This window comes from Lentinula edodes (assembly GCF_021015755.1).
Source record: "Lentinula edodes strain Le(Bin) 0899 ss11 chromosome Unknown C8R40scaffold_85, whole genome shotgun sequence".
Lineage (NCBI taxonomy): Eukaryota > Fungi > Basidiomycota > Agaricomycetes > Agaricales > Omphalotaceae > Lentinula > Lentinula edodes.
Window position 1 is genome coordinate 16,165 of NW_025764391.1, and position 27,785 is coordinate 43,949.

General features: G+C 45.0%; 9 protein-coding genes across 9 annotated transcripts; 4 read left to right on the forward strand and 5 right to left on the reverse strand.

The window, feature by feature from the left end:
* Window positions 1-4,385: 4,385 nt before the first annotated feature.
* Window positions 4,386-6,353, reverse strand: C8R40DRAFT_1137027 (uncharacterized protein). The gene is made up of 6 exons (XM_046229412.1): window positions 5,755-6,353; window positions 5,622-5,693; window positions 5,254-5,574; window positions 4,947-5,191; window positions 4,782-4,895; window positions 4,386-4,722 (listed from the first exon to the last, which is right to left on the reverse strand). Exons 1-6 carry the CDS (start codon window positions 6,308-6,310, stop codon window positions 4,465-4,467), a joined length of 1,566 nt encoding a protein of 521 aa, XP_046078950.1. The 5' UTR covers window positions 6,311-6,353; the 3' UTR covers window positions 4,386-4,464.
* A 517-nt stretch (window positions 6,354-6,870) lies between these two features.
* On the forward strand, window positions 6,871-8,733 carry C8R40DRAFT_1164181 (uncharacterized protein; the record flags this gene model as incomplete). The annotated part of the gene is made up of 8 exons (XM_046230457.1): window positions 6,871-6,967; window positions 7,062-7,172; window positions 7,233-7,348; window positions 7,418-7,728; window positions 7,786-7,873; window positions 7,934-8,342; window positions 8,401-8,543; window positions 8,608-8,733. The coding sequence occupies 8 exons, from the start codon at window positions 6,871-6,873 to the stop codon at window positions 8,731-8,733; spliced, it is 1,401 nt and encodes a 466-aa protein (XP_046078951.1).
* Window positions 8,734-9,004: 271 nt separating this feature from the next.
* Window positions 9,005-11,408, reverse strand: C8R40DRAFT_1178521 (uncharacterized protein; the record flags this gene model as incomplete). The annotated part of the gene is made up of 8 exons (XM_046232873.1): window positions 9,005-9,277; window positions 9,384-9,488; window positions 9,557-9,607; window positions 9,692-9,790; window positions 9,847-10,053; window positions 10,110-10,172; window positions 10,232-10,345; window positions 11,097-11,408. 8 exons carry the CDS (start codon window positions 11,406-11,408, stop codon window positions 9,005-9,007), a joined length of 1,224 nt encoding a protein of 407 aa, XP_046078952.1.
* A 1,022-nt stretch (window positions 11,409-12,430) lies between these two features.
* Window positions 12,431-13,320, reverse strand: C8R40DRAFT_1075270 (uncharacterized protein; the record flags this gene model as incomplete). Its single annotated transcript, XM_046226836.1, has 4 exons — window positions 12,431-12,647; window positions 12,770-12,881; window positions 12,914-13,268; window positions 13,306-13,320. 4 exons carry the CDS (start codon window positions 13,318-13,320, stop codon window positions 12,431-12,433), a joined length of 699 nt encoding a protein of 232 aa, XP_046078953.1.
* A 5,580-nt stretch (window positions 13,321-18,900) lies between these two features.
* C8R40DRAFT_1063432 (mitochondrial PGP phosphatase) lies at window positions 18,901-19,309 on the forward strand (the record flags this gene model as incomplete). The annotated part of the gene is made up of 3 exons (XM_046225525.1): window positions 18,901-18,985; window positions 19,047-19,123; window positions 19,160-19,309. 3 exons carry the CDS (start codon window positions 18,901-18,903, stop codon window positions 19,307-19,309), a joined length of 312 nt encoding a protein of 103 aa, XP_046078954.1.
* Window positions 19,310-21,765: 2,456 nt separating this feature from the next.
* Window positions 21,766-22,477, reverse strand: C8R40DRAFT_1178526 (uncharacterized protein; the record flags this gene model as incomplete). The annotated part of the gene is made up of 2 exons (XM_046232874.1): window positions 21,766-22,176; window positions 22,232-22,477. 2 exons carry the CDS (start codon window positions 22,475-22,477, stop codon window positions 21,766-21,768), a joined length of 657 nt encoding a protein of 218 aa, XP_046078955.1.
* Window positions 22,478-23,845: 1,368 nt separating this feature from the next.
* On the reverse strand, window positions 23,846-24,355 carry C8R40DRAFT_996746 (uncharacterized protein; the record flags this gene model as incomplete). The annotated part of the gene is made up of 2 exons (XM_046236784.1): window positions 23,846-24,148; window positions 24,200-24,355. Coding segments are annotated over 2 exons (459 nt in total), but the record flags the coding sequence as incomplete, so codon positions are not given.
* Window positions 24,356-24,899: 544 nt separating this feature from the next.
* Window positions 24,900-25,807, forward strand: C8R40DRAFT_1178528 (uncharacterized protein; the record flags this gene model as incomplete). Its single annotated transcript, XM_046232875.1, has 4 exons — window positions 24,900-25,071; window positions 25,124-25,225; window positions 25,280-25,461; window positions 25,517-25,807. 4 exons carry the CDS (start codon window positions 24,900-24,902, stop codon window positions 25,805-25,807), a joined length of 747 nt encoding a protein of 248 aa, XP_046078957.1.
* A 162-nt stretch (window positions 25,808-25,969) lies between these two features.
* C8R40DRAFT_1178529 (uncharacterized protein) lies at window positions 25,970-27,417 on the forward strand (the record flags this gene model as incomplete). The annotated part of the gene is made up of 8 exons (XM_046232876.1): window positions 25,970-26,032; window positions 26,087-26,248; window positions 26,294-26,450; window positions 26,501-26,523; window positions 26,585-26,670; window positions 26,720-27,126; window positions 27,175-27,273; window positions 27,320-27,417. 8 exons carry the CDS (start codon window positions 25,970-25,972, stop codon window positions 27,415-27,417), a joined length of 1,095 nt encoding a protein of 364 aa, XP_046078958.1.
* Between the last annotated feature and the right edge of the window lie 368 nt (window positions 27,418-27,785).

A 27,785-nucleotide genomic window follows, 5' to 3' on the forward strand; every position in this document is an offset into this window, starting at 1 on the left:
GAATTATTTGCTTGTCGAGTCCGTACAAGACTGCGACGACTACAATATTTTACATGCCATGTCTACCCTATATACTGATATTAGTTACTAATGTTGCCTATTGAGAAGTGCTAGTGAATGTTGACACTTGAATTCTCTTGAATTTGAGCTTGAAGTCCTGAGGGTGGAAGTTGAGATGGTATTGACGACGTTGACAACATTGACAATGGTGGAAGACTTTCATCCTTGAGACTTGAAGCCAAAACTGAGACCTTGCAGGAGCAACTATTTGAAGGACGTTGAATCTCTTGACTCTTGTAGCATACACTTGCTTCCAGTTTGTGGGCTGATGCAAGTTGACATTGAGGAGGAAGGACAACAACAAAAAACGATAGAGAACTTGAAAATTGTCAGTGCGCTGGCAGACATTTGTAATCAGCTTTACAATTGTTTGCTGACAATGCTGAGAAAAAAAGAGACTTCCAATATTTTTTTGTGAACACCCAGACGATATTCTTAAGAGTTGCAGGCTTAGTCAGGAAATTTCTTCAAGATTCACAAGAATTCTGGATCCAATATAGATACTAGGCTCCACTGTCGTGGACAGCACCCTGCTTGCTACTGGATGCTTTTCATCACATAAAGATAATAATTTAATTGTGAGTACTACAGATACAAAGAAGTGCAATAATCAGTATGTACATTGTATGGTGGGCATTTATGGTTTTGACATGGTGTTCCACTGTTCCAATGCAACTCTCTACTTTTTTGTCCAATCTACCATCTCCAACAATGTCTTTTTGTTAGTGTGTGATTTCAGTTGTCTGTAAAGCAACCATGAATTGTCCTAAGCACCTGTTAGTGTGTGATCTACATAGATAGTCAACTAGCTGGTCTATGTAGTAGATATCCTTGTTAGAATATAATCACGTTATATTCAGCAGCAATGGCAGTAAGAGATAGAGTGCACACAGCACTGTAGCTGATCACACAGATCAGACGATAAAGGAGTAGAGAGGACTGCTTGTTCAACGAGGTGAATACTACAGGTTTATATACAAGTCCAAGGTAGACGATGTCATGTTACAGCTAAACATAGTGAGAGAGAAAGGAAGTACAATACGATGTATCCTACTGGTAGTCCTAGAGTAATAGTACACGATGGTGAGATTGATAACACGGTAGTGAGATAGTGGTTTGTAATATGAGAATGATGTTCCATAGATGGTATGTGAGTCATCGAATGTTAACAATCCTAGGACTCATCTCAGTTGTCTGTAAAGCAACTGAGGTGGTCAAATTACCATGCCATGGGATGTAAGTCCATACTGTACAGTATTTGGTAATAATGATGTTTACACAATTGCAAGGTATTGTACATATAGAGTATATTGTAACACTTCTGACCACAGATGTCTGCCAGTACCTGCATCAGTGAATGTGCACCACAGCCCACTGCAATGCCAGCCACAATCTGATGATTTCAATGCCTCACCTTCCATTTTCAAAAACTCTCTTTGCCCATGCAGTGGAGGCATCATGTATGGACCTGTGTGTTGAGAGCAGTATTGAATTCAATGGAAGGAAATTTTGGAGGGGGGGTTGTAGGGTGCATAAGAGAAGGAGTGTCTTGGGGGAAAGTTTATCATTGCAAGGAGGTATTGAGTATCAGAACAATACACAGAAATGTTGACTGCAAATGGTGCATATTTGGGAGCTGCAGGAACAGCATCAAAAGAAAGTATCAATGGCATTGGGACAAGGGACATGCAATTGTAGACCACTGCACAGCAGTGCATGGCAAAACGCAAAACTCGGCTGTTGGTTTCTTTGTACATTCAATGAAACAATCCTTACAAGTCAGATCTGAGTAATTGGGGGAAAATAGCAAGAAAGATCACATGTTTAGTGGTTAGTTTTGGAATAAATTGCAGCAGAAGCAGATCCTGACTGGCACTGGTTCCAGTTGAGTTGCAAGTGACAGGTATTCAAACAAGAAGAAGACTAAGAGCATAGAAACAGGACAAAGAAGAAAATGCAACACATCTGCCAATCCATCACAGTGAGTGGGTTGGGGAGTAAAGTTTCTGAATTGATGTAGACTATGTGTTCAATTTGTATGCATTCTTTGCACAACACATACCTGGATTGAAATCTGATGCAACAAAGGGCACATCTGAACAACCGATGCTAGAAATGTCAAACAGAATTTTCATGCCAAAAGTTGCAGCGCCAAATATGAATCCCACAAAGGTGAACAGGCAAATGGATAAAAACAGTGTCATTGAATGGACAAATGCAATGGATGCAATGTTTGTATATGGAGAGGAAAACATAGTACTTTACAGTGAAGAGAAAACAGATGCTAGTAGACATAAAAAGTATGGACTGGAGCATACAGGTGTACCTGCATGAAGAGCAGGACTTTGAAAGAGAATATACATTTCATCTGCAAAACCTGTATTTTTGGCTAAATAGCTGAAAGCAGCTCAGAGCACTTCAGAGCACTTCCCAGCAGCAAAAGCACCCAGAGCAGGCTTTGATTTTTGCTCTGGGTGCTTTCATTGCTGGAGAGTGCTCTCTAGCCAGTATCCTTGCTCTGGCATATACAGGTTTTGCAGATGTTCTGGCTAATGCAAGTGGGAGTGGAAATGGACATAGTCATTTTGGGAGGACTGGTAGGAACTCATGAAAAGATATTAGTGAGTAATAGATATGATACATAGAAGAGGAGAAATAAGGTGTTTAGGGCAAAGTAGAAGCTATAAAGTAGTATAAGAGTGGAGATAAATAATGAGAGAGATATTAGTGGTGTTTGGCAATTTCTGGACCAAAACAAATAGACCAAAACATGACCAAAACGTGCCTGCACAAAACGATCTAAATTCCGGAGTGCAATAGACCTTGCAAGCAAGGTGATTGACGATATTCTTGAAAGTGCGTTCATAAGAATTTTCTTCCTTCCGATTCTTAAGAATATACCAAAGTTCTGTGTAGTAGTGTACCATTGAAATTATCTCGCTTCCTCGGAAACTGCCTTCTGTTCAGTTGCACCACCACCACAACCCTTTTTGACCAATGCGGCAATGACATAGTGTCTCGAAATCCACCAGAACCCTTTTGGTCAAAAGCGATCGCGCTCCCAATATCTACGCTTGAGGCTCAAAGCTACTAGTTTGGCTTTGGGGATTCCACAGACAGTCATGGCCTAGCAATTTCATATTTTGCTCGCGGCAAAGCTTTTGAGCTGATGGGGTTCTTCAAACAGTGCCTAATGGCCCCAGCCTTGATTATTTTTAACAGTGTTCACTGCAGCTCCTGCCTGATTTTATAAAGGATTGTATGCCGGCAGACAATCCTCATCTACCTTGAAAACCGTACCCTTTCAGAATCTTTGCGACTCCTTCGAAGGCTTAACGTTCCTCCTTGGCAGACCTCGTATTCTCTCCGCTGCCTCGACTAGCCTCTCCATGACGTCGGAAAGCTCATCGTCAAGTGAGAACGCCTCGTTAGATACGATTCGGTGAATTCAATATGGCGGATTTACAAATTTATAGTAACTCGATATACTCTGATATTCTTCTCCATTGAAAATCTTCCAGTTGCGCACTGTTGCGCATGACACTGCATTTAATTACTCATCCCAACGAAACACGCCCTGGGGGAAAGTCTGCACTAGGGGGCAGTGTGTGAATGAATCATGTTGATTCTTTGGTCGAGTTTTGAGACATGGTATGGTAGTATTAGCAGGCGATGTGTTGGTGTGGGCGAAAGAACAAGTTATCCTCAATTGGTGAGCATAGCCACCTTCCCGTTTTCGTTTCACCTGTACAGCCCCAATATCTGTATGTTTGTATGTTTGTTTCCTTGATCGTTTACTAGCGTTTACTTGAACTTCCATGCAGATATGCGCACGACTGTGACGACTGCTGTGGTAGTCGGAGCAGTCGACATGATGACAGAGGCAGCAGCCATAGAGATCATCGTGACGACAAGGACCGGGATCGCGACTGTTATCGTGACCGCGACTACAAAAGATACGATTGCGACTACGATAGATGCGACCATTACGGTCGTGGAAGCAGGTATGATGACTGGGACAGAGATAGAAAGTAGTGATTTTGAGGTCCCGGACTGATAACCACTCCTGTCCCTGTCATTGGTTTTATTTCGTAATGTAATGTTATCCTTTCCTTAATACGAGATTTCTTGTTCTTTCTCATTATCCTTGTCAATGTATATAAAGCAGGTTCATGTTGAGCGTCCCGCGAGTCATCATGCATCAATCACAAGTCGATACCGGTCTAGTATGCAGTGCTACATGCACACTATAGATAGATTCGTGAAGGTTTTACATTGTGCGATGGAGGACTCCCGGTTTTCAGTAGTATTACTGTAATTCAAGATTTCTTCGGAATTCTCTCTATTTCTCAGTCAAGAGAGCAATGCTATGATACAGTGTCATAATCATAGATATAGTACACATCAATCTGCATCATCCCCTCTCTTAGCTGCAAGTTCCAATCCACGCGCATGCTCCATGTAGCCCTTCAACTTTTCCCATTCCATTTCAACGACTTTTCTTTGGTCAAGCCAATCACAGATACCGTCTGCGTCTTGCAGGTCCTTGGGAGGCTGTAGTCCCTCGGGCCAAGCGACACGGACAAAGCGACCAGCGCCCTTTTCTTGCTTGGCGACATGCAAATCATCAACTTCCTCGTTGATGGTTTTGAATAGCATGTACTGTGCAAAATACATATCGTCAATCGCGAAAGGTAAGATGTTCATATACGTAGGCTTACCTCCCAATGAGAAAGATCATGATATACGCGCGTACGCCGAGCGCAAAATCTGCCTAAGTGGAAATCAGTCCTGCATTCACCTTCACTCAAGGACTCGTCGGAGAGATCCAGATCCTGATATGGGTTTGTGAACAAAGGGGACGCTGTGAAATTGTCTAGGCTTACTTCGAACCCCAGACGATCGTAAGGTTCTCCTAACAAACGACCGTTCAATGTGGACATCCTTGCTCCTAGATTGCAGGCATCGCAACCAGGCATGGAAAATTCGAGCTGTACCAGATCCAGTTCTGGGTATCTCTCCAGCGGACCTTTGAACTCTGGCTTCCAGACTGACGAAGCCACCAAGGAATCTCGAAGTCCAATGATCTTTCTTCGCACAGATAAAAGAGGGACAGAGAAATACACCTCATCTTATGCAGTCAAAGCAATATATTTGAGTTGAGGAAATGAGAAATTGCAGATCGCGACTGACTTTTCATTTGCATTTCCATGAATTCATGTCTTTCGATTGGAGGATGTACTGCAATATGGACAAAGAATTGAAATATCTTCTTGAAATTGTGAGAGAGATCTTGATGAGATTCCATGCTGAACTCAACGGGAAGTGCTGCTAAACCTGCCCCGTCGTCTTCCACAATGAAGCTTTCAGAGCCATCCGATTCAGAGCCGTCGAAGAGACTATTCTTGTCGCTGTCCGGCCTTGCACCTTTGAATGGAGCTTCTTCTTCTTCCTCCATCTCCTCTTCGTCTTCGTCGTCGTCGTCTGATTCCATAGGTTTTCCCTGTTTCTTCCCTGCTCATTGGTGAGTGAGAACGCCGTATGATAATGATGAATCGTAAGTTTCAGTCTTTCAAGGTTCTTCTGGTATTCTGTCTTCTTGTCTCGAGAACGGAAGCGGCTTTCAATTATACCTGAAGAACGATAATACTGCCGGATGAGGTATAAACTGGGCGTAAATTCTCAAAAGCTCACGTTCTGGTTCTACTTCATCGGACTCCTCCGAGTCACTTTTTGCAGCCGGTCGTTTCCCTTTCACCAGCTTTCGACGACGGGGGGGAGATCCACCACCAGAATCTGGATCCGACGACATAACTACCGGTTCCTTCCCCTTCCCTTCGGCATGACCTTTTCCGATTTTATTCTTCACAGGCGCATTCCTCTTCTTCACCTTGTCTCTTTCCTTTCGCTTCACACTCCGTGTTCCTCGCCTCGCAATAGGGACATCTTCTTCGGATTCCTCTGTATCACTACCCACAACGAAACACATTCGTTTCCATTTCGCAGGCGAAGGGGTTAATTCATCATCATCTTCGACCGGTCCCTTAGGCTCTAACTTCAAAGCACCAATATCAGAGTCATCCGAAGGCTCGTTTTGTTCATCAGACAAATAGTCGATGGGTCTCCGTTTTGCGACAGGTTGACTGGGGGAGGGCTTGCTCCTTCCGCGACTAGGTGACTGTATGCTACCGGTTAGGGTCGTTTGCTTCAATTTCTGTGACGTTTCGCGCGATTTCCTCTGGCGCGGCATACTCGAGGGAAGGCGCGCAGTTTACGAACGTGACGGTGTAACAACCTTGCAAAGGCATTTCCTGGCATGTCGAATATGGATGGAATTACATAAGTGATGATTAAGCGCCCATTAATTGGAAAGGTACAACTCACACTGCGGGGATGAGCCCATTTTCTCACCCCGAAAAGGCTGAGATTATTGTGGGCTTTTGTACAAAATTCTCCAAATATGTGCATAGAGAATATTTTGAATAGGTCCATAATTATATCTAGCAGAATATAAGGCTCATATGCAGCAAATTTTAAGACTAATCACAACAAAATATTGGTTTGATTATTCAAAATAATTGCAAAATAATTGCCATATATATAACATGAGGTTTTTCAAAATAAACTCAGCGGGAAAATTCTTTCTTTTGCAGATTTGAGGATGATCTCAGCGAGGTTATGCTGAACAAAGACTTTCCTTGCAGAGCTTATTTTGAACAACCTCATGTTATATGCATGGCAATTATTTTGTAATTATTTTGAATAATCAGACCAATATTTTGTTGTGATTATTCTTATAATTTGCTGCATATGAGCCTTATATTTGCTGCATATGAGCCTTATATTCTGCTAGATATGATTATGGAACTATTCAAAATATTCTCTATGCGCATATTTAGAGAGTTTTGTACACAAGCTCACAATAATTTCAGCCTTTTCGGGGTGAGAAAATGGGCTCATCCCCGCAGTGTCATAACTTGCTGAACATCGATCTAAACGAGTTTGTGTATTTGGCTGGGTTCAACCTCTACGACCACAGAAAGATATCACCTTTCTTACTCTATGCGATGGTACAGGATATCTTCAAGTTGTTCTTTCAGGCCGCGTCGTAAGTTGCTATTAGGTTTATCAATTGATACTCAAAACTTACCATGCACTCATGCTCACTCTAGAATCAACCGTAGAACTTGTAGGAATGCTTCAAGTTGTGCCAGAGGGAGAGACCGCTCCTGGTGGACACGAAATTATTGTCAATCACTGGCAACTTGTAGGGGCTGCACCCCTAACCGTTTGAACGAAGTAAGTTTGCGATCTGTACATGCATATCAACGCTTGAAGTCAAACTGCAATTTTACAGAAAACCAACCCTTCGATCCAAGCTGATCTCTGCCATTTAGTCCTCCATGGTGAAGTTGCATCTGCAGTACTTCAACTGCGCGCGGCCCTTCCGGCTGCCTTCCGCCAAACATTTGTTAAACATTCTACTATTGAGGTGACACCGCCGTGTCTTGTGCAAGCCATGGTTAAAGGTGGCGCGACGTTATTCAAATTAGACTATTACGGCCAGCTTGTGTTTTTGACGCAAAGCTCCCAGCTATACCTCGAAACGTGCTTACCAGTTGTGGGTGATGTGTTTTGCGTGCAAGAGAGCTTCCGGGCAGAGAACAAGTATGGACACTCATTGTCTTCATCAAATAATTGGAGGCTAAACTTCTGACTCCAGAGTCACACACGACGCCATCTGAGCGAGTATACCCACTTAGAGGCTGAACTCGGATTTATCAACTTTGACGATTTAATGATTGAGGCAGTGGTAAGTTTATCTAAGTGATAGTCATATCTTTCATGCAAACACCGCCTTTTCTCTTTCCAGATCTGCGAATCAGTAGACATTCTTCTTGCCAATCCAAGTTCTGCCGCGCTTATCAAACAGCTTAAACCGAAACTCCAACCTCCTGCACGCCCCTTCCTACCTCTCTCCTATGTGGATGCCATAATCTGGCTCAACGAACATGGAATCAAATGTCCTGAAGAGGACAAGGATGGGAATGCGATCAAGGATGAAAACGGGAAAGACATCATGGTTGAACACACTGTAGGCAATGATATCGCTAAAGCTGCAGAGCAGATGACGGACATCATTGGGAAGCTGGTCTTCCTATATAGATTCCCCGCGGAGCTGAAAGCATTCTATATGAAGAGGATGCCACAGAAAGAAGGTAGCAATGTGGTGTTCACTGCGAGCTGTGATCTACTGATACCCAACGTTGGGGAGATTGTTGGTGAGGATATCTCATGATCTAAATGTCCAATTAAATTGCTCATCCTCATCATTGGTAGGCGGTTCAATGAGGATATCAGATTACGACGAGCTGATTACTACGTACAAACAGGGAGGAATGGATCCCTCTATATATTATTGGTACACGGACCAGAGGAGGTACGGTACTTGTGAGCATGGGGGATATGGATTGGGAGTCGAGGTGAGTCTGATGCCCATATACCTATACTTTGAACTAAACTCTGAAATCATACAGCGACTTCTAGCTTGGCTGGCAGACCGCTACACCATTAGAGAATGCTCACTTTACCCAAGGTCAGTCCAATTCCGAAATTGATTACATGAGCACTTATCATATTGTGTGCAGATGGCCCGAACGAGCTACGCCTTGAAAGGATTCATGTTTTTTGTAGAATGTGACGATATTATTTATGTACTTCGATTATCTGGTCTGGGCTTTTTATGCTGATTTGTGGGTGAATGAATACTGCCCTACATCAAATTCAAGTATGGCGAAATCCTCGACACTCTTTGGCAGATTTTCCAGAACCTAAGTCTTTCGAGAATCACCAATTTAGAACACACTTCTCAAGTAAAAGACTGGCTGTTTCACTACGTACAGTTTTTGATAGTCCGAGTAAATAAATGTGCAATGTGTGTTGGTTACAATTTCGGCGTAACTTTCATGACATCCCCATCCTGATCAATCTCCAACGACGATTGTGTGTTAGGAACTGTGGAATTGGGTGCACTTGAACTTGACTTGAGCGAAGCAATGGTAACACCGGCAATGTTTTCATTGCTGTCTGTGTGTTCATGTGTGGAATCACGCAGCGGTACAGGAGTGGAGGTTCGACCTTGGACGAAAGAGACAATGTCTGTTACGAATTTTTGGCGGATGACTGGAGGCTCATTTTGTAGTTCATGCAACCCTTCCTGTATAACATAAGACATGATGAGCATTCAAGTCCAGCACGAGGAGAAACAGAGGACGCGTAGGTGACCGCGGCATGAAGTGAGGATAAATCTGGAAAGCTCTTACGGGATATATCATAATTTGCTTATCCTCTGTGTCGATGACTTTGAAGAACGTTTGTGTAGCCTTCGCAGACGTTACTTTGTCGGTGTCACCATGGATCAATAGGAACTGTTTGATTAACATAAGGCACACATTAAATTCATCATCGAAACGGGGAAGAGCAAGATTGAGCATACTGGAATCTTCTTTGGCCAGTGATGGCATCCCATCGATAGCAATTTTTTGCCCTATGGGAAGAGAAGTCAATTCAAGATGGGAAATATGATTGATTATTGTAGGTCCAACGAATCCAACAACATGATGCAACTTACTTCCGTTAAGATCTCTCCAATTCCTCTCAGGGTTCCCGTTGATTTGATCAGTGGGTCTTTGGAGTATGCGTCGTTAAATTCCAGTGAATGAGACAGGTCCTGCAAAGAGCGGACCATCAATGAATAGCATACACCTTGATTTGGTTGGTACTTACGTCAAGGCTAACAGCAGCGGGGATCAGGGTATATGGTGATATAGTTGCGACTTTTTCTCCTAGCCAACGCAGGGTTTTGGACACGGGTATTGTTTGTTTGATCAAGGGACTAGTAATGATAACTCCGGTCAATGAAGTGACGGTTTCTGCATGACATGGGCTTTCGTAGGATTGCTGGGTCATGAAACTCAACACCTCTCCACCACCCTAGGCAGAAGCCGGTCAGTGGAGGGTAAGCATTGATATACATAGATGTTTCTCACCATGGAGTGACCCAACCAAAACACTGGTACACCGGAAAACTCTTCCCGTGCTGTCCGCACTGCCTAGTCCACATCCTGCATCTGGTCTGACCATCCTGTTTTGCCCCAAGAGCTATTTTTACTGTGACACTCATTGTCCAGTGCAGTCCATCCGGAACCTTGCTGGTCAAAAGTACATAATACAATGCCATTTTCTGCGGAGGGCGCAAGGGGTAACCGACAAAGGTGTATAAGTTCTAGTATAGAATTGAGTTTCTTGTGGGCCAAGGATCCACCTTTCGGACACATTGTATGAGATGCTGAATTTGAAGAAGACATTTCGGGAAAGAAGATGGTCAGGGGATGACACCCGTCAAAATCCGAAAGATATCAATGTCCGTTGGTGTCTGTTTGTTCACCATCTAAGCGCTGGAGTTGCCGCACCTGCCGCGACCTGCCGCTGGATTAGAAATTATTATCGATTTACAGAGGTTCATCGAGAGCTTATCTCATTCTTATACCATTGTCAATGCTCTTGGTTTCCATGCGCTAGAAGGCCGAGATGCCTTTTTATTGTACTACCGTGGTGGATTCCTGAAGATGCGACAATGGATTTTTGGGATGCAGATGGCATACCAATGATAAGATAAGTATTTGCTCAACCGAGCTCACTGGGGAATGTAGAGAGCACTGATGAGTGCTCTCAACTAGTGGATGAGGTTTTGCCTGGGACGCAGCCCTGCTCTCCCACCCGTGGATGGTGAGTGGCCTGGACACACCCAAGCAGAGCCCGAGGCTCCAACACAGGCAGCTCAACATCTACAAACCCCAAGCAGAATCAAGGGCATACAAGACATATGTTTATTGCAAGACTGGAATTGTAGTGTTATATAAATACTGAAGTTAACAATTGTCTGTCAATACCATGTCCTCACCGCGAATGCAGCTGTCAATAAGGGTATTCGAGACCTTATTTGTCTTCTTATAATCTTCCATTGCTTTACGTACTCGACCCCAATGCTCGTCGTATGCATCTGCAACCTGAGAAATGAGAATGTCCTCAAGATGCCGCCAGAAAACCAGGAAAGCAAGAGAAGTCCAGCCTCCAATTGCAGCCACAACATGAGGTGCCACGCCAGTGAGTAGTAGTTCCACTGCGCCGCCAATATGGAAACTATGTCCCTGAACGTGTTGCATGGAAGTGCGGGACCAGATATTGGAAACAAATTTGAGAAATACGGATTTTGACATATGTTGAGCGCAGCCCAAGTCATCAATATAACTGAATAAGGAAAAGCCATCAGGGACAGCAGCGTTCATCCTCCAATGTCGTTCGAAAGCTATGCATGGACATAAAGTATTTGATTGGCTGGATGCAACAATGTCTGCGCTGAGTTCCTTTGTTGATTAGTCCAAGGAATATGGAATTTGATATGGGTCTGTGAGGATTGGAGAAGGAAATTGGAGATTACACCTGAACAGATAACATGAAATTTAGGATCAAAGGCAGACTTGGAAGGAATTGTCAGTTCTCCGAGGCAGCGACATCCCCAGAAACAGAGTAGGGCAATAGCCCAAATTGCACAGTGGAAAGGGGTGCTGAAATTTAGAGCCGAATGGAGGACAAGTAGGTGTTGGAGAGTGATTGGATTGCGAAGTGGACATTTGTGAAGACTCCCTTTGATATTCGCAGCACGGCGGGCAAGAGTAATAAATTCGGAGTTCGAAGGCCATGGTGCTCTATTGAGAACATGCCAAGCCCATTTACCAGAAAGCCACAATTGAATTGTGCTTCCTGAGACGCTACCTATGTGAGCACAAACAAAGCCAGCCATGAGGACTTCAGAGACAGGCATACGCATGGGCTCCGGGATTGACTCTTGATCACAGAATTGGTGCCAGCGAAGGAGACCTGCTGCGTAACTGGATTTTGTCTTACCAGTGAGGCCTGAGGCTGTGATTTGTTCTGCTTGCTAAAGGATATGTAGCAGAATGTATTTGAGATCCTGAAGTTTCCTCTCAATGGGCCATGGTGAAGTCCATGCCAGAATCCGATCAGCTGAGCTAACATTGGGCCGTAGGGTGTTATTGACAATTCTTGAGTCCTTTCTTGGTTTTCTGGGAGCTAGAGCAAAGTTGGTGCCAGCCCAAGGTGGAGGCCAAGAGGCGAGTGAGATTCAGATCGCGGGTACGATTCTCATGACCCCCCCCCCAATTGAATGGAAAGGCCCGTAGAGGCCCGTTGACTACAAGAGCAAATTTCTACAAATCCTTCAATTTGACGACATCTTCCTACATAGGTTCTGCTGGGTTTGTACAAACAGTTTATGAGTATTCAAAAATCAATGACTGAATGAAATTGGCAGAGTTTGTGCCACAAAAAGCCAATGAGAATGGCTGGTGTCATCATAAAGTTCTAGGCCTTGGGCCTTTCTCGTGGCAACATAAGTACCCGCGATCTGAATCTCACTCGCCTCTTGGTGGAGGCTGAGCTGAGATGGTATTCTGGGAACAGGAAGTGGGTGTAGTTGGTCTTTCCGGAGGGCAGTGAAGACTAGGCTGTGCAATTTGAGAGAAATTGTTACGGAAATTGAGGGGGTTCTGATATGATAGAGTAGAATCTGCAGCTAAGGTAGGAATTATTCAAACTCTCGGGGTGCGTGGAACGCCGGAGCTCGCACCGGAACTGTCCAGCGCCTGTAAGACCTGGGTCAGAATAGGCCTTGAGGTAGGATTTGGTATAGGAAGGTTTATGTTGTAGCGTGCTAGGAGCAGGCTGGAGCTCGAAGGGAGCTACGGGAACCGCGACCGAGGACAGAAATGACCTAGTAGTGGCTGGGGCGAAGAGGGGTGACCCTTGAGGGGGTTCCTAGGAGGTCCAGGGAGGTCCCTAAGGCGTAACGAGGTTAGGTAGAAGTACGGAACCTTGTGATATTGCGTAGTAGGAGTTGTACTTGCTAGAACGTCAATATAGGATTCGAATAGGTTGTGGATGGAAGTGGGTCTCGAGGTTGTAAGCTCCCGAGAAGGTATATGCCCGGGAGGGTAGGTTCCCGGGGACTGGGCTTGAGGATGGACGTCTTCGAGTGTTGTAGGTGGTAACAGAGAAGCAATACGTGGTTCGACGTGAGGGGTAGTTTCGACGTTACTTAGATCGAGGTCCCGAACCTTAGGGAGTAGCTAGGGAGCTCGAGGAGGTTTGGGGAGGTTATCTCACCAAGGCGGTAGGCATTGGGGAGCTTTAGTATGGTTTGAGGGAGCTCAGGAACTCACTCGGATTGCTTAGACGTGAAGTAAAAGCGTGTATTGGATCGTATAGACGATCAAAGAGACGATAGACAAGAGTTGAGAGAAACAGAGATGGAGAAATAGAGAGTAAAGAGAATTCCGTAGAGGTAGCAGGTACAAAGGGACAGGGACTGAACCTATGTAAAGGGTGTGTGTTTAAAATATACCAAGCTGGGCTTCTGGACGCTACTGGACTGCTTAAATACGTATAGGGAAGTTAACAAAGAGACATAGTATGAAACGGGCACTTAATGGGGTTTCTAAGTACATGAGGACGGACATGAGGACGGAATGATGGGCGCATGTGCGGGGTTCCAGGACCCTGTCATGGAGTGGTTCGGTTGCATTGAGGGGAACTAAGGATCGTGGAGGTTGTCCTAGCAGTAAGGAGGTCTGCGGGACGTTGGGAGTGTTCTCAGGGGTTCAGGGAAGGAGGCTGAGGAGGTAAGGGGACTGAGGAGGTTGGGAACTATGTTAAGGAGCTTATGGGCTATGGGATTCGGAGCGAGGCATGACAGCGCCAAGAAGTGAAGGGGGCTTAGAAAAAATTACGGTTAAATCTGATGTAGTTAATGGGAAGTAGGGAGTGCGTTACCTAAACATAATCAAGAATTTCTTGCAGCTCCAATGGGAGCAAAAAAGTAAGTGGAAGTTTATCCATAACAGATCCAAGTTCTCTGCACGAGAATGGGTCTGCTGGATTGAGAGCAGTGGGAATGTATTTGATTTCAGGTTGAATAAATAGCGGGCCAATAACACCAGATGCAACGGATGGACATATTAATTCAGTAATTAGGGCTGCGTGCTTTATCAAAAGCGCTGATAGTTCCCTGGTTATCTGAGTGAATGAGAAGGTAGATATCGTGGAAATTTTTTGGTTCTAGAAAGTAAATCAATAGTTCCACAGCTACTGTTTCAAGCCAGCAAATGTCACAACCGGGAATCTTCCAATTGGGACGGAGGCGGAATGCTGCCCAGCTGCCATTGAAGACAATACCAATACCCCACTCAGTGGAGGCATCAACAAATACACCAAAGTCCTTGAGTTGACCTCGTGGTCGAAGTTCTCAGTAATAGGAAGGATCCTGAAGTTGATGGTGCCACCAGCGAAGTTCTGTGAGAATGCTTTTTGGGGGGAAATGACCATGGTTTTCTTCAAAAGAACTACAATACGAAGCCATGAAATTTGAGATTGGGGGAAGATGAGAATGAACTTTGTGGTAAATAAAAGCAATGTGGCAGAGTGTTCCATGTATTGACTCATCCTCTGACACAGAAACACGAGTATTTGAGAAATTAGACAGGAAGACTCAAATGCACTCAAAATATTTGATGTGTTTGTCATTGGGAAGGCTAACACGCTTGAGCTCGAGATTCCACAGAAAACCTATGAATTGGGTGACAGTCACGAAATCTTCATCACCTTTGTTGGGATGCCATGAGACACCAAGTGATTCAATAGCCTCCAACATTGAGGCTCTGTCATAATCATAGGAGCCCTGCGAGTTTGGAACTCGGAAGGCTTTCAAATCATCCTTATATTTCAGCAGTGCATCAATTAGTTTGATCAGCAGGATATCAACAACAGTGTTGGAAATCATTCCTGAATTACTGCTGGCTGGTGCGGCACCAAAACAAAAGACAAGGTCCACAAAGAGACAGCCTAAGTGATCCTGAACGACGAGGAAAGGTTTATGTTCGGGTAGTATTGAAGAAGTGCAATGAAATTTTTGAATGTCAAGTGTGCAGGCTTGAGTGCCTGGTGGAGCCGTAGCAACCTGATTAAAGAGTAGTATGAGTAAAGTGAAAGTAGGCAAGTAGACAGTAATGATTGAAGTAATGGTAGTCGAAGAAGAGCTGGAAAAAAAATTATGTTAGGAAAGAAATTGGACTTACCATTTGTGCAACTTTGGATGCCATATCGAAACACGTTGGAAACAGGTTCTTCTGAGTGAAAGAATTGACTGAAGGGACTATGTGTCCCTCCAAGTCATGACCATCTTTTGAAAGATTACGACACACCCTATGTTTGGGAGGAATGCCTGGACCCTGAATTTGTGTAGCCACTATGAGAGGTGAGACGTAAAAGTGACCATGCATGATGAGGTGCATGTCTGCATGAGAGAATGGCCCGGCCATTTGGCCAGCGGTGATTTCATTGGAGATGTATTGCTTAACTACCTCGGGGTGCTCATATACCGACTGATGATTGGGAATGATGATCATTTCATGTAGTGGAGGCAGATGGCCAAGTGGAAAACCTCGATGGAGGTTATGAAGAAGTAGTGGGTAGTGATGAGAGATCTTGCAGGCTACTAGAGCTTTGTCGAATTCATCTGCATTGTAAGGAGTAACAATTCGCTCATATCGCTCAATGAACTTGGGACATGTGTTGGGAAGTGGTAAGCAAAAATGTATAGCGTCGGAAAAGTCATAGTAAGAAAGGGTTGGTGGAATCAAAAGTTTGAGGAATGCCTCAATTAGGTCTTGAGCGACAGGTGTACAAGAAGGCGTGGTGCCCGTCACTTCTGCAGAAAGTGCAGACATGCACATCCTCACAGCCCTTGTTAGCTTTGCAATTCCCTCGGATGTTCCACTGATAGCAGATGCGTTTATCTTCTCCCTGAGGGAGACCAAGGATGGAAGATTTACCCCCTTTGATCCACCTGGCCCAGAGGAGAGAACCATGTTTACTCAAGTGGTCCGTAGCGGAGTGCCCCTTCTTACCACATCCAAGGCAACAGAGGTCGAAGGAGTCACCCTTGCTGCCTTTTTGAAAGGGCTTAGATGAGGAGGGAGCCACGGACAAGTTAGGTGTCTGTCTAGGTTTCGCCTCTAAAGACTGCTTGTAATTGGTGACGACGCGATTCCATGCCATGTCATAAGTGGTAAGATCAAATTTGGCATTATTGTAAGACCTGGGTCAGAATTGGTCTTAGGGTAGGTGCTGGTATAGTGAGTTTATGTTGTAGCGTGCTAGGAGCAGGCTGGAGCTTGAAGGGAGCTACGGAAACCGCGACCGAGGACAGGAATGACCTAGTAGTGGCTGGGATGGAGAGATATGACCCTTGAAGGGGTTTCTAGGAGGTCCAGGGAGGTCCCTAAGGCATAGGGAGGAGAGATAGAAGTACGGAACCTAGTAGCATTGTGTAGTAGGAGTTGTATTCGCTAGAACGTCAACGTAAGATTGAATAGGTCGTAGTTGAAGTGGGTCTCGAGTGTGTAAGTTCCTGAGAGGATATACACCTGGGAGGGGAGGTCCCGGGGACTGGGCTTGAGGATGGACGTCCTTGAGTGTTGGAGGTTATAACAGAGAAGCGGTACGTAGTTCGACGTAAGGGATAGCTTCAATGTTACCTAGATCGAGGTCTCAGAGATTGAGGAGGTTTGGGGGAGGTTAGCTCACCAAGGCTTTTAGGCGTTGGGGAGCTTTAGTATTGTTTGAGGGAGCTCAGAGACTCACTCGGATTGCTTAGACGTGAGGTAAAAGCATATATATTGGATCATATAGATGATCGTAGAGACAACAGACAAGAGTAGAGAGAAACTGAGATAGACAAACAGAGAGTAAAGAGAAATTCATATGGCTAGCAGGTACAAAGGGACAGGGACTGGACCTATGCAAAAGGGTGTGTGTTCAAAATATACCAAGCTGGGGCTTGGGGACATTGCGGAACTACTTAAATAGGTATGGGAAGTGAACAAGGGAACATCAGGGGATCTGGTGAACATGAGGCGGTAATCAAGATTGATACTTAATGGAGTTGCTTGTAGGGGGTCCTGTATGCGTGTCGAGGGGGTCGTCAGGTGCTTGGGTAATGGGAAGGTTACAGGGGAGTGGCGGTACTGTCTTGGGGGTTTACGGAGCTAGATAAGATGTATAGGAGTTTCTGGTTGGTACTGGGACGGGTCTGGTAGCAGTCAGGGCATGACAATTATACAGACGGTGTTCTTCCTGAAGACGGTACTCGTGAGGTTTCCAGAATCAGTAGTATTCCTCTGCATCGGGTTGATTGTTGAAAAAAAGAAAGTGTTATTGAGTCCAATTTGTATGGGTACCCTCCTGACCATCTGGGTCACGACTGAGTTCAAAAGCGAAGTAATTCTTGGAAGTGAGCTGAAATCCGTATAGCAAAAGACCTTCATCTTCATCTGATTTCTCTAAATCCGGCACCCGAATGTTGAGACGATTCAGCAAATCCTTCAGGATGACCACTTCGGTACGTTTCTTGTCCCCTGGAAGGAGAGTTTTTGAGGTCTTAAAAGACGAGGAGTGGGAATGAATAAAAATAAGGTTGTTGTCCACAAAGAGAGAAAGAGGAAGATAATTGTACAACCTTCCAATTTTATAGAGGCATTCTGGTATCTCCATGTTCTGGGAGGTAGTCGGGTCTGGCATAGTCTCAATGATTGGGGTCATGAGCCTAGGATTCTTCTCCGGCCCATTCTCCCCTCCTGCACGTCCCGAGTGCGCTTCCCTTTAGACAGATTATCCATATCATTGGCCCTTGCCATCCACACAAGTATGTAACTAAGAATCCACTGTTTTACATGCTCAAAAATGGCCGGGGTTGTCCTAATGTCATTCCATTCATCCTCCGTAATAGTTATAAGCGAAGCCGAAGGAGAGCCCTTGGCAGGAGCCTTCCTTTCTATAAAGAGCATAGTTTTTTCCTGCCGCGCCTCATTAGCTCGTTCAATGTTGTAGTTCTTCTGAAATCTTCTTTCCAGGCTGAGTTTTTTCAGGATTGGGATAATTTTGAGTATATGAGTACAGCATTGACAATCTATGGCCCTGTTAGATGACAAGGTTCCGAGGAGAAGTGGGGGGTGTTGCGTCATGGCTTAATAGCGCGTATATGCACAGAAAAAATCACAAAACGAGCTTGAGTGAATTTTGACGATGAGAGCGTAGTGCAAAAGCGATAAGCGCCCACTCTCATTGCCACATCTTATCTTATCCTCTGAGAAGACAGCTCTGCTGCCTTCTCTCAGATCTGATGATATCCAACTACAGATAGATGAATTATCAAGGAAGCAAGGGCTTTCTAATACTGACACTACAGAGCATATAACTAAATGTAGATAAATTTAAAAATACAACAATTCTGAGGGTTGCATTGAACGCATTGAAACTTTGAACTTTGAAGGCTCAAGGTACGCACGGCATCAATCGGCAGGTGTGGCAACTCCAGCGCTTAGATGGTGAACAAACACACAACAATAAAATTGATATCTTTTGGATTTTGATGGGTGTCACCCGCTGAAGATGGTCGTAAAGGTCAGAGGCAGTTCTATTGTTTCACAATGAATGTAAGAATGCGATCAAACCAAGGCCGTCACAGAAATCACAGGACACCATTGTTGGTTTTAGCAGGCAGAGGATCTTAATTGTTATGGTTAGAACAGTGAAGCTTGCAAATTGAAAGTGCTCTCAGTGGGACAGACAGTCCGCTGTTTTTGATTTCTACCACTTTGTGCAAGGACAAATTCTGGTTGATGCCTGTTTACACGTTTACGCTTGATGCCGCTCAATGTACCAGGAATTCTAGCTTCCGTCCAGTCTCTGGTAAACCCTAGAATAATTGTTCCTAGTTTATCAATTAGAGGTGCGCTTTTCTCTCAAATTTCTGGTTGCCTCCGTGCTAAATTCAAGTCAATGACAGAAAGATATCCGCCATCTCAATTTTGATGCGTTAAAACATGCAGGCTATAGAGGAGCTGTTTTTGACAAAGATAATTGCCTGGTGAAGTTCCCAGCAAAATCATGAACAATTCACCAGACTCTTCCCGGAAAGGATACCCTCATACCGGAAATTGAAGAGGCATGGAAGGAGTGTAAACAAGTTTTTGGTAAGGGCAATGTTCTTGTCATCAGCAACACTGCTGGAGCACATGTGGATGCGGGTGGAATTCAGGTGTGTAATCTGTGATATACCAAAGGAAAAATGCCTTCTCACGGAAATCGTAATGGCTAATCGCATACAAGAACAAGGTTGGACCAAACGTTTCTGGTTCGGTTCTCACCCAAGTTCAGGCTATCCTGCTGCTGATTGGAACACACTGAAGACAGCAGAACTGCTCCCTGCGAACCCGTCTCAGAACCTGCTTGTTTCAACACCGCCTCCAACCCAAATGACACTAGGCATATTGTAAGACCTGGGTCAGAATAGGTCTTAGGATAGTTTTGGTATGAGAAGTTTACGTTGTAGCGTGCTAGGAGCAGGCTGGAGCTCGAAGGGAGCTACGGAAACCGCGACCGAGGACGGGAATGACCTAGTAGTGATTGGTACTGAGAGATGTGACCCTTGGAGGGGTTCCTGTAAGGTCCAGGGAGGTCCCTAAGGCGTAAGATAGAGGAAAGGGAGGTACGGAACCTAGTAGTGTTGCGTAAGAGGAGTTGTACTCGCTAGAACGTCAACGTGAGATCGAATAGGTCGTATGGAGATTAGGTCTTGAATGTATAAGCTCCTGAGAAGGTATACACCCGGAAGGGGAGGTCCCGGGAACTGGGGGTTGAAGGTGGACATCCTTGAGCATTGGAGGTGGTAACGGAGAAGCGGCAGGTAGTTCGACATTACCTAGACTGAGGTCCCAGAGCTTATGGAGCAATTGGGGTGCTCAAGGAGGTTTTGGGGAGGTTAGCTCACCAAGGCGGTAGGCGTTGGGGAGCTTTAGTATTGTTTGAGGGAGCTCGGAGACTCACTCAGGTTGCTTAGACGTGAAGTTAAAGCATGTATTGGATCGTATAGACGATCGTAGAGATGATAGACAGAGTTGAGAGAAACAAAGATAAAGAAATAGAGAGTAGAGAGAATTCCGTATAGGTAGCAGGTACAAAGGGACAGGGACGACCTATGTTAAAGGGTGTGTGTTCAAAATATACCAAGCTGGGGCTTGGGGACGTATCAGAGCTACTTAAATAGGTACAGGAAGTGAACAAGGGAACATCAGGGGCCATGAGGCGTGTAATCAAGATTAGTACCTTAATGGGGTAGGTGTAGGAGGGCTTCAAACGCGTGTCGGGGGAGGTTTAGGAGCTACTCGTGTCGCGGGGAGGAAGGTGATACCAAAGATGATACTGTCTTGGGGAGGTACGGGCATGGATCGGTGAAGAGGGCTGAGAGCGTATGGCTGATACTGGGGCTGTCCTGGTAGTCACCATTAAGAGGGCTGTGGATAGTGGTCGAGGCATGACATATACCTTCTCGGGAGCTTACAACCTCGAGACCCACTTCCATCTACGACCTATTCGAATCCTATATTGATGTTCTAGCAAGTACAACTCCTACTATGCAATATTACAAGGTCCCGTACTTTGACCTAACCTCCCTATGCCTTAGGGACCTCCCTGGACCTCCTAGGAACCCCCTCAAGGGTCACCACTTCTTCGTCCCAGCCACTACTAGGTCATTCCTGTCCTCGGTCACGGTTTCCGTAGCTCCCTTCGAGCTCCAGCCTGCTCCTAGCACGCTACAACATAAACCTTCATATACCAAACCCTACCTTAAGACCTTTTCTGACCCAGGTCTTACATGCAGCAATGTAGTAGTCAACTCCGAAACCTTGCGGGAGGAGGTGGATAACTGCTCCACAGCTGCATCCCACTCTTTATTAGCAACTCGAAGTTCTTCTACTTTTTTTTGAAGCGCTCTAAAAGACTCTGCAAAACAAAGGTCAGGCAAGAAGCAACTCACTTGACCAGGTGGACCTTGAAGGGCCCTATCCAAAGCAAGGAACTGGTCGATCATACGACAATACTCCACCTTGTGTTGGACGGACTCCCAACTGGAGCTCCGCAGCTACTCCACCTCCCATTACCTAGCCTCAAAGGCATGCGAAGTATCGCAAAGGGCAGTGGTAAGGGAAGAGTTTTCCCTCTGCAAGTCGGCAAGCTGGGACTCAAGCAGTTGAACCTGAGCAACGAGACACTGATTCTCAGCGCGGTAGGGGTGTGTCATATGCATGCAATTCACCTAATACGCTTCCCGGACCGGACCGGACCGGCCGGACTTCGGATTAATAACCTTGTGACCTACATTCTATTTATTATTCCGAGGAGGTCTTCTGACTGTATTCGGGATGTATATAAGCTAGAATACTTTGTACATTGTAGTCAAGCTTGAAATCAAGTGTACCACCTTATCCCACTCTTTAATACCTCCTTTACCTTTGCTTCCGAGCTATTCCGGACTCCCGGATCACAGGAACCCCATCTAGGCTGCTCATCTTGACATTATATCATTGCCATTATATTACCAGGGATACCAACAGTGTGTGAAGGGTGTTGCTAATAGCTTCACCAACGTCCCACTCCAGTACTCAGCTCCGGACCTCGGAGTTATCCCGGGCCATTTCTGGCCCATATCTGACCTCAGAACTTCTATAGTTATTGACCTGTAGGCATGGTCTTGTCAGGGTGAGCGGTGAGGATGCGAGGGACCAGCATAGAACAAGGAGTGGGAGGCATGTTGGAGGTAAAAATATCTGATTCTCCCCCCTTTATAGGCATCTGAGGAGCTGGAGGGGAAACAAGTTGATGAGCCAAACCAGAATGCGCCTCGGCAATGGTCGCCAATTGAACAGCGTCGACCTCATCCTGCTCATCAAGCATGTTCAACTCTAAGAAAGTCGAAGTAGAGGAGGTATGCTCATGAAGGGCAGCGTCGTACTGATGCCAGATGTCCAAAGGAATCCCCCAAGTAGCACAGTGTGCAGGAGTTCCATGGAGTTCCAAAAACCGGCGACTATATGCCAGGTCTTGATTGCACTGACGAGTGAAGTAGTGATACAGAAGGATCTTGCTGAGATCCAATTGAGAGGATCATCGGAGTGTAATACTTCATGGAGTGCACTTTTGGAATGTTGAAAGCTTGTCGAATGCCCGTGTCCACAAATGCAGCATCCTTATGGGAATGAAAGCTGCGTAAAGCTTCATCCATTTTCTCCAGACGTAAAGCTTCATCCATTTTCTCCAGAGACTCATCCGTGTGCAGACTGAACTGGGAATACTCGATAAAATCAAGTATGGCCCGCACACAAAGAACGATTTCTTCTGATTCGGTGGCACCAGAAATAACACCTAAGAAGATCTTCTCCATATTTTTATACTCATGCCCGGTCCACTGCGTGATCAACGAAATTCCTTACTTGAAATGGCGCAAGGTTGGATGACGTGGCATTGATTGGAACCAAATATCAATCTCTCTTTCTCGCTCCTTTTTACTCTTCCCAGTAACTGCGCGTGTTGACCACCTCACAATATGATCCTTGAACACTCCCTTGTGTAGCTGATGAAGAATGTCGGGTGTGATACAGTGGAAGATATTGCATAGTGGTAAGCTAGCCCAAAATGGAGTAACGAGGCGTAAGCCTAGCGTGACTGCAGAGCTGTTGTCTCCATTTGCTGCCTTTTGCAATGATTGAATCGTCCTGTCAGGGTCTCAAAGAATAGAGTGCAATGGGTCTCCGAGCTCTTTCTCCTGAGCAGTGCATTTTGGGCACCGATTTTCTTGGCCACACACAACGAGACACTGTTCCGGGAAATCAGCTACATATGCAGCAAGTAGCGGGAACACAAATCGGATTTTGCCATCAGAGCACAGCATCTTCACCCCTCCTTTATGCGGATCTCCTGCAACAATCAACTCCTCGAGGAGCATGCCTATACAGTCATGGAACAGCCGATAGCCCTCAACAGATTGTGCATCCTTCGAGAAACATTCCAGCTTTGAGACCGGTATATATCCTATCAGAATCTGTCACGAAGCGGCAGAGGCGGAGTGACTAACGGAGCGGGAAAGCGGAGCGACTAAGCAGAACGGTGAGGCGGAGCAACTGGACAAGGCAACAAGGCGGAGCGACTAAGCAGAACGGCGGCAAGCTGGTCCCAGATAATGACAGAGATATATTGAGTATCGTAGTCATAGGTAATAATAAGTAAGCACATACCTGGTCCCAGATAATGACAGAGAGGTCAAGATAAGGGACCAGGCTGTGGAGGGTTGGCTATATATACATAATCCGGTCTGCGAGAAACAACGATGTAATACTGTACAGTTTAGGAACAAGGAAGGTGGCGGAAGCCAGTAGAAGGAGAAGATGGGTCAGGTGGATCAGTAATCGATGGGGGTTTGACAGTGATGGGATGATGTATCGTACAAGTAAAGGCGTCGAGACGGTGAGAAAAGGAAAATGATAGGGGCTGCGTACTTTATGACAGAATCGAGGCTTGCTCTGACGGTTTCCGCCTCACAGATGATTCAATATTCCCGAGCGTAAGATATACAGGCCAAGCAGACTTGTCTCCACTCAATGTAGAGAGTTGAGTCTTGTTGGATGCCAGGATTATTGGTGCGATTGTTGACCCTTCGGGTAACAGTTTCTATATCCGATTTCACTGTTAGCTGACCTATCAGTATACCTAGATTGTTGCACACCTGCGTCGCCCACCACCAATCACCCATCCACATTTCATCAATTGCTCGCATATGCATGGTCTCATTAGTGAACATCCTCTCTGGTGCATATCGCATATGCTCCTCAAACCGGGGGTCCTCCATAAGCTCCTTGATGCATTCAATGGGATCCCGTCTCCAGAGCTCTACTCCTTCAGTCATTGGGACTTCTGTGCCATCGGCGGCCTTCTTCATGATGTTGCCAACAATTTCGAGCTCTTTGCAAATCCATCCCCCACGCACAGTAGGCAAGGCATCAATTTTCTTCAAGAAGGTACGTTTGTCCTTAAATGATGAATGTAGCTCGTCCTGAATCTGTAAATTTTTGGTTGAATAATGGAAGAATCATCTCTAGATATAACTTACAATGGACAACTTAGCAAAAGAATCAATATCACCATGACTGACTCCAGACAGCATTAACCAGCGCGCGAGTTGCCACTCTTTACGACTTTTAAATGGTGACCACATCTCCTCGGACTTCTCCTGTTTGGTGTCTTTGAATTGCTGGAAGCCGTTTTTCCATGTTTCTCCTTCTAGTTCTGCCCCTGCTCCGCTGAAATCTACTGATACAAACTGATTTCTTGACATTCCAGGACTAGAGTCACCATTGTCAGTGACTTCCTCAACAGTCATTCGCGGTTTTTTTGGAGGTGGAGGAGATTCAGAACTGTCATGCTTCGTGAATGTGGAGGTGGAGGCCTCAAAGTCGGGGAAATCATTTGATGAAATAGAAAGGCTCAGTGAAGGCTCGTGATGAATGTTTTTATGAATAGTTTGCTGATATCTTTGATTCGTGGCATGTCGCAGTTTTAGTGCATTACCGCAGCCAGTATGTGCTAGGTGACTTCGTAGGTGAGCAGCTTTTTCACCTCTGTAATTGTGACAGACAGCACACTCATGGGGCTTCTTTGTAGGCAAGTTTCTTTTTGACATGAAGATGAGTTTGGATTTTCCGGGGTGCCCGTAATGTGGAATATTTAGTTATTGAGGCATTGCTGCCGTTGTTTGCACGTGCAACATTGCTGCGTGGCCTTTATATTCAATAATTTCTTCAATAATTTTCATGGCTTCTCACCGTCGTTCAAATTCTCAAACAAATTCAAAGAGACCATCTGATGGCGACAATGGTCAGGCATCAAAACAACACAAACCTCAAGATGACCTGAGTGAAAATCTTCTTACTGAAATGCGGACTAGAACTCGTCATATTCCGACATTAAAACAAGCAGAAAATGGTCTTGCATTTCATCTTCTTTTACCTGTGCACTCATTATTGCTTGAATGCAGATGACCGTAGTCAGACAAAGGAGCTCGAGAAATTACAGAGGGAGTTGAAGAAAATACAGAAAGAAAACCAGACGTACAAACAAAACCTCAATGAGGCCCGCGGTAAGCTTAACATTATAGTTTTTTTTTCTTTGAAAGGCAAATGGGTTGTTCTAGAAAGGGAAAAAGCTCTCGAACACCGCCGGAGCAACTATGAGGATGATTGCTATGAACAACATGGCCGCTCAGCACCCGAAAGTGAAGACGAAGATGACCTTGGAACTGGTAATGAGCTAGACTTCAGATACACTGGAGCTGGTTCCGGTCTTGGCTCTCCAAAGACCTTATTTCCGAGTTCGGTATGTTCCTATTGATCGAAAGCTATCATTACTCACTACTTCTCCTGGGTTGCAGGTCCGTACGGTCAATGTTGTTCTCCAATCACCTCCGGCTATCCCTCGCAAGTCTGTCCTCAAGGCCCCAGTCTCTATTCATCCTGATCAACCTTCATGGCCACCCCTTACACCTCCTAACGCTCAACAAGAGCCTTTGGTAGTACACACTCCTTCCACTATAGGCTGTATACAACCTCCAATGCTTATGCCAAAGCCACTTTCCCCATGTCATGCTCAGCCACCGGTTGATCCCATCGAACCACCGCGGCTTGAGGGAGAGAGTGACATTGAGCTTCGCAAACTTGCTTGATTCACTAATACATCTGGAAAACTATTGTGTCATTACAAGGGGCTCTCAAAAAAACTGTTCAGACAGTGTCTTCAAAGCTACGAGCTGACCATTGTTGCTTTACATATGTATCCGACAAGTGTTTTGCAGATGAATTGGACAGAGAATATATGGAAGTACTTCATGTCAAAGCTGCTCCATGAAGATGAAACACCGTTTGTGCTTTCGGAAGAAGTAAAGACGCTAGTGAATGCATTTCAGGTCAATGCCGTGTTATCATGTGTACTAAATAGTTTGTAGATGATGCGGAGGGAAACTCGTATATGGAAAGCTTCATGGGACCGTGTTGCAATGCTCTTCGAAACGGCATTCAAGTTCAAGAAAGGGACAGGCAGTAAGGTTCGCAAGCACAACAAGATACTGTATCTTGCACTTATGACCGATTTTGGTTTTTACTACTTGGTACGTTGTATAATGCTTTTAGGGATCTTGCTAATCATGTGTTAGGATCCAACTATGCGTACAGGCCTCATGCAAGCTCTGTTCATTGTTGATGGAATCTGCCAAATTCTATTCTATAATAAGAAAGCGCATGGAGTTGACCATGAGTTTCTGTTCAATCCTATCCCGCCTGCTACGGTGGCTTTTCTGTTCACACTGGCAAGTAATATATATTTTCTTGGCCTCAATGTCTTGTGTAACCTCCTTTCCTAGACGGAACATTTTCTAAGCCAGTGGTCAACAGGTATCCGCATCCCGCGCACCCTTGACAAGGATGTTATGAATTTGAGTTTTTAGAAACATGTCACGCGGGTTGATGAATGGATTGCCCTTGATGAGAAGAAAACCATGACGATCATGAAACGATGGTATTACCTGGGACAGTATGTGTGTGTTTTTACTATATGATCAAGATTTCATTGCTGTTTCTAGGAAGTATGCCGGTGTTGGAGGTGTTACTGGTCCAGAGGATGTCAAAATGTCCCGAAAGGATAGAAAGAACGCAGTTGCAGAGCTTCACGCTATGAAGGTTCCTGACATGAGTGAAGATGACGAAGGTGATGAAGATGATGAGGGAAATGATGGTGAAGATGATGAGGGTAGTGACGATGAATACAGGGACAAAAACAACGGCAAAGGTGACTACGGCAACAACAGTGAAGATGACAACGGCAGCAACAGTGGAGGTGAGAACAGCAAAGATGATGATAACAATGGTGGCGGCGAGAATAAATATGAGGATGAGATCAATAATGGTATGGAGGGAGATGATGGTGGTCTGATTGCGGAAGGTGGTAGCGGTAGAGCTAATGGCTTCAACGTGGTGAATCTTACTAAACGTGAGTCTGATACTCTCTAACATTCATTTCTAACTGCATTTTTGATAGCGCTGTCGCCGATCTCACACCCTAGTCCAGAGGAAGAGTATCCTGAAAGTCACCATCGGACTCCTGCAGTGCCGTTGAAACTCATTGATTTGGACAAACGTAAGTTCTAATCTTCTCTATTACTACAATTCATTTACTTCTATAGCCGTCATGATATCAAACGAGCCGACTAATATGGAAATAGAGGATGGGATGCAAGGGACAGAGCCCGTCAATGAGATACCAGACAACAAAAGTCTATGAAAGACAAAGAAGAGACCAAAAGCAGTTATTTCAGCAGTACCTCCTAGACCAAAGAGTATTGCTAGAAAGTAGTGTAGTGTCTAAATGGCATATAATTCTCGATTCTGAATCATTGGTACTAGTCCAGCCTGCTATCAGCGAAGCAACAAAAAGGAAATGTTGTAGCCTGTAGTAGCACTACAATATAGGACTGTACTTCTATCGTAGTGCTATGTAGTTGTATATAACGCTGTGTACAAGTAGGGGGCCTAATTTGTAATTGTACATACAAATATATTGCTTATACGCAGCTTTACGCAATGATACGGACTGCTACATAGACAGTTGGTTTGGTGTCCTTGTTATACATACTAATACTGTACTGTTCA

Excerpts from the sequence above, each read along its gene's own strand:
- C8R40DRAFT_1137027 (XM_046229412.1), bottom strand. The coding sequence starts at position 6,310 with ATGCCGCGCCAGAGGAAATCGCGCGAAACGTCACAGAAATTGAAGCAA. Across the intron at positions 5,694-5,754 it reads CGATGAAGTAGAACCAGAAC|GTATAATTGAAAGCCGCTTC; the intron begins GTGAGCTTTTGA and ends ATCGTTCTTCAG. Across the intron at positions 5,192-5,253 it reads CATGGAAATGCAAATGAAAA|ATGAGGTGTATTTCTCTGTC; the intron begins GTCAGTCGCGAT and ends TGACTGCATAAG.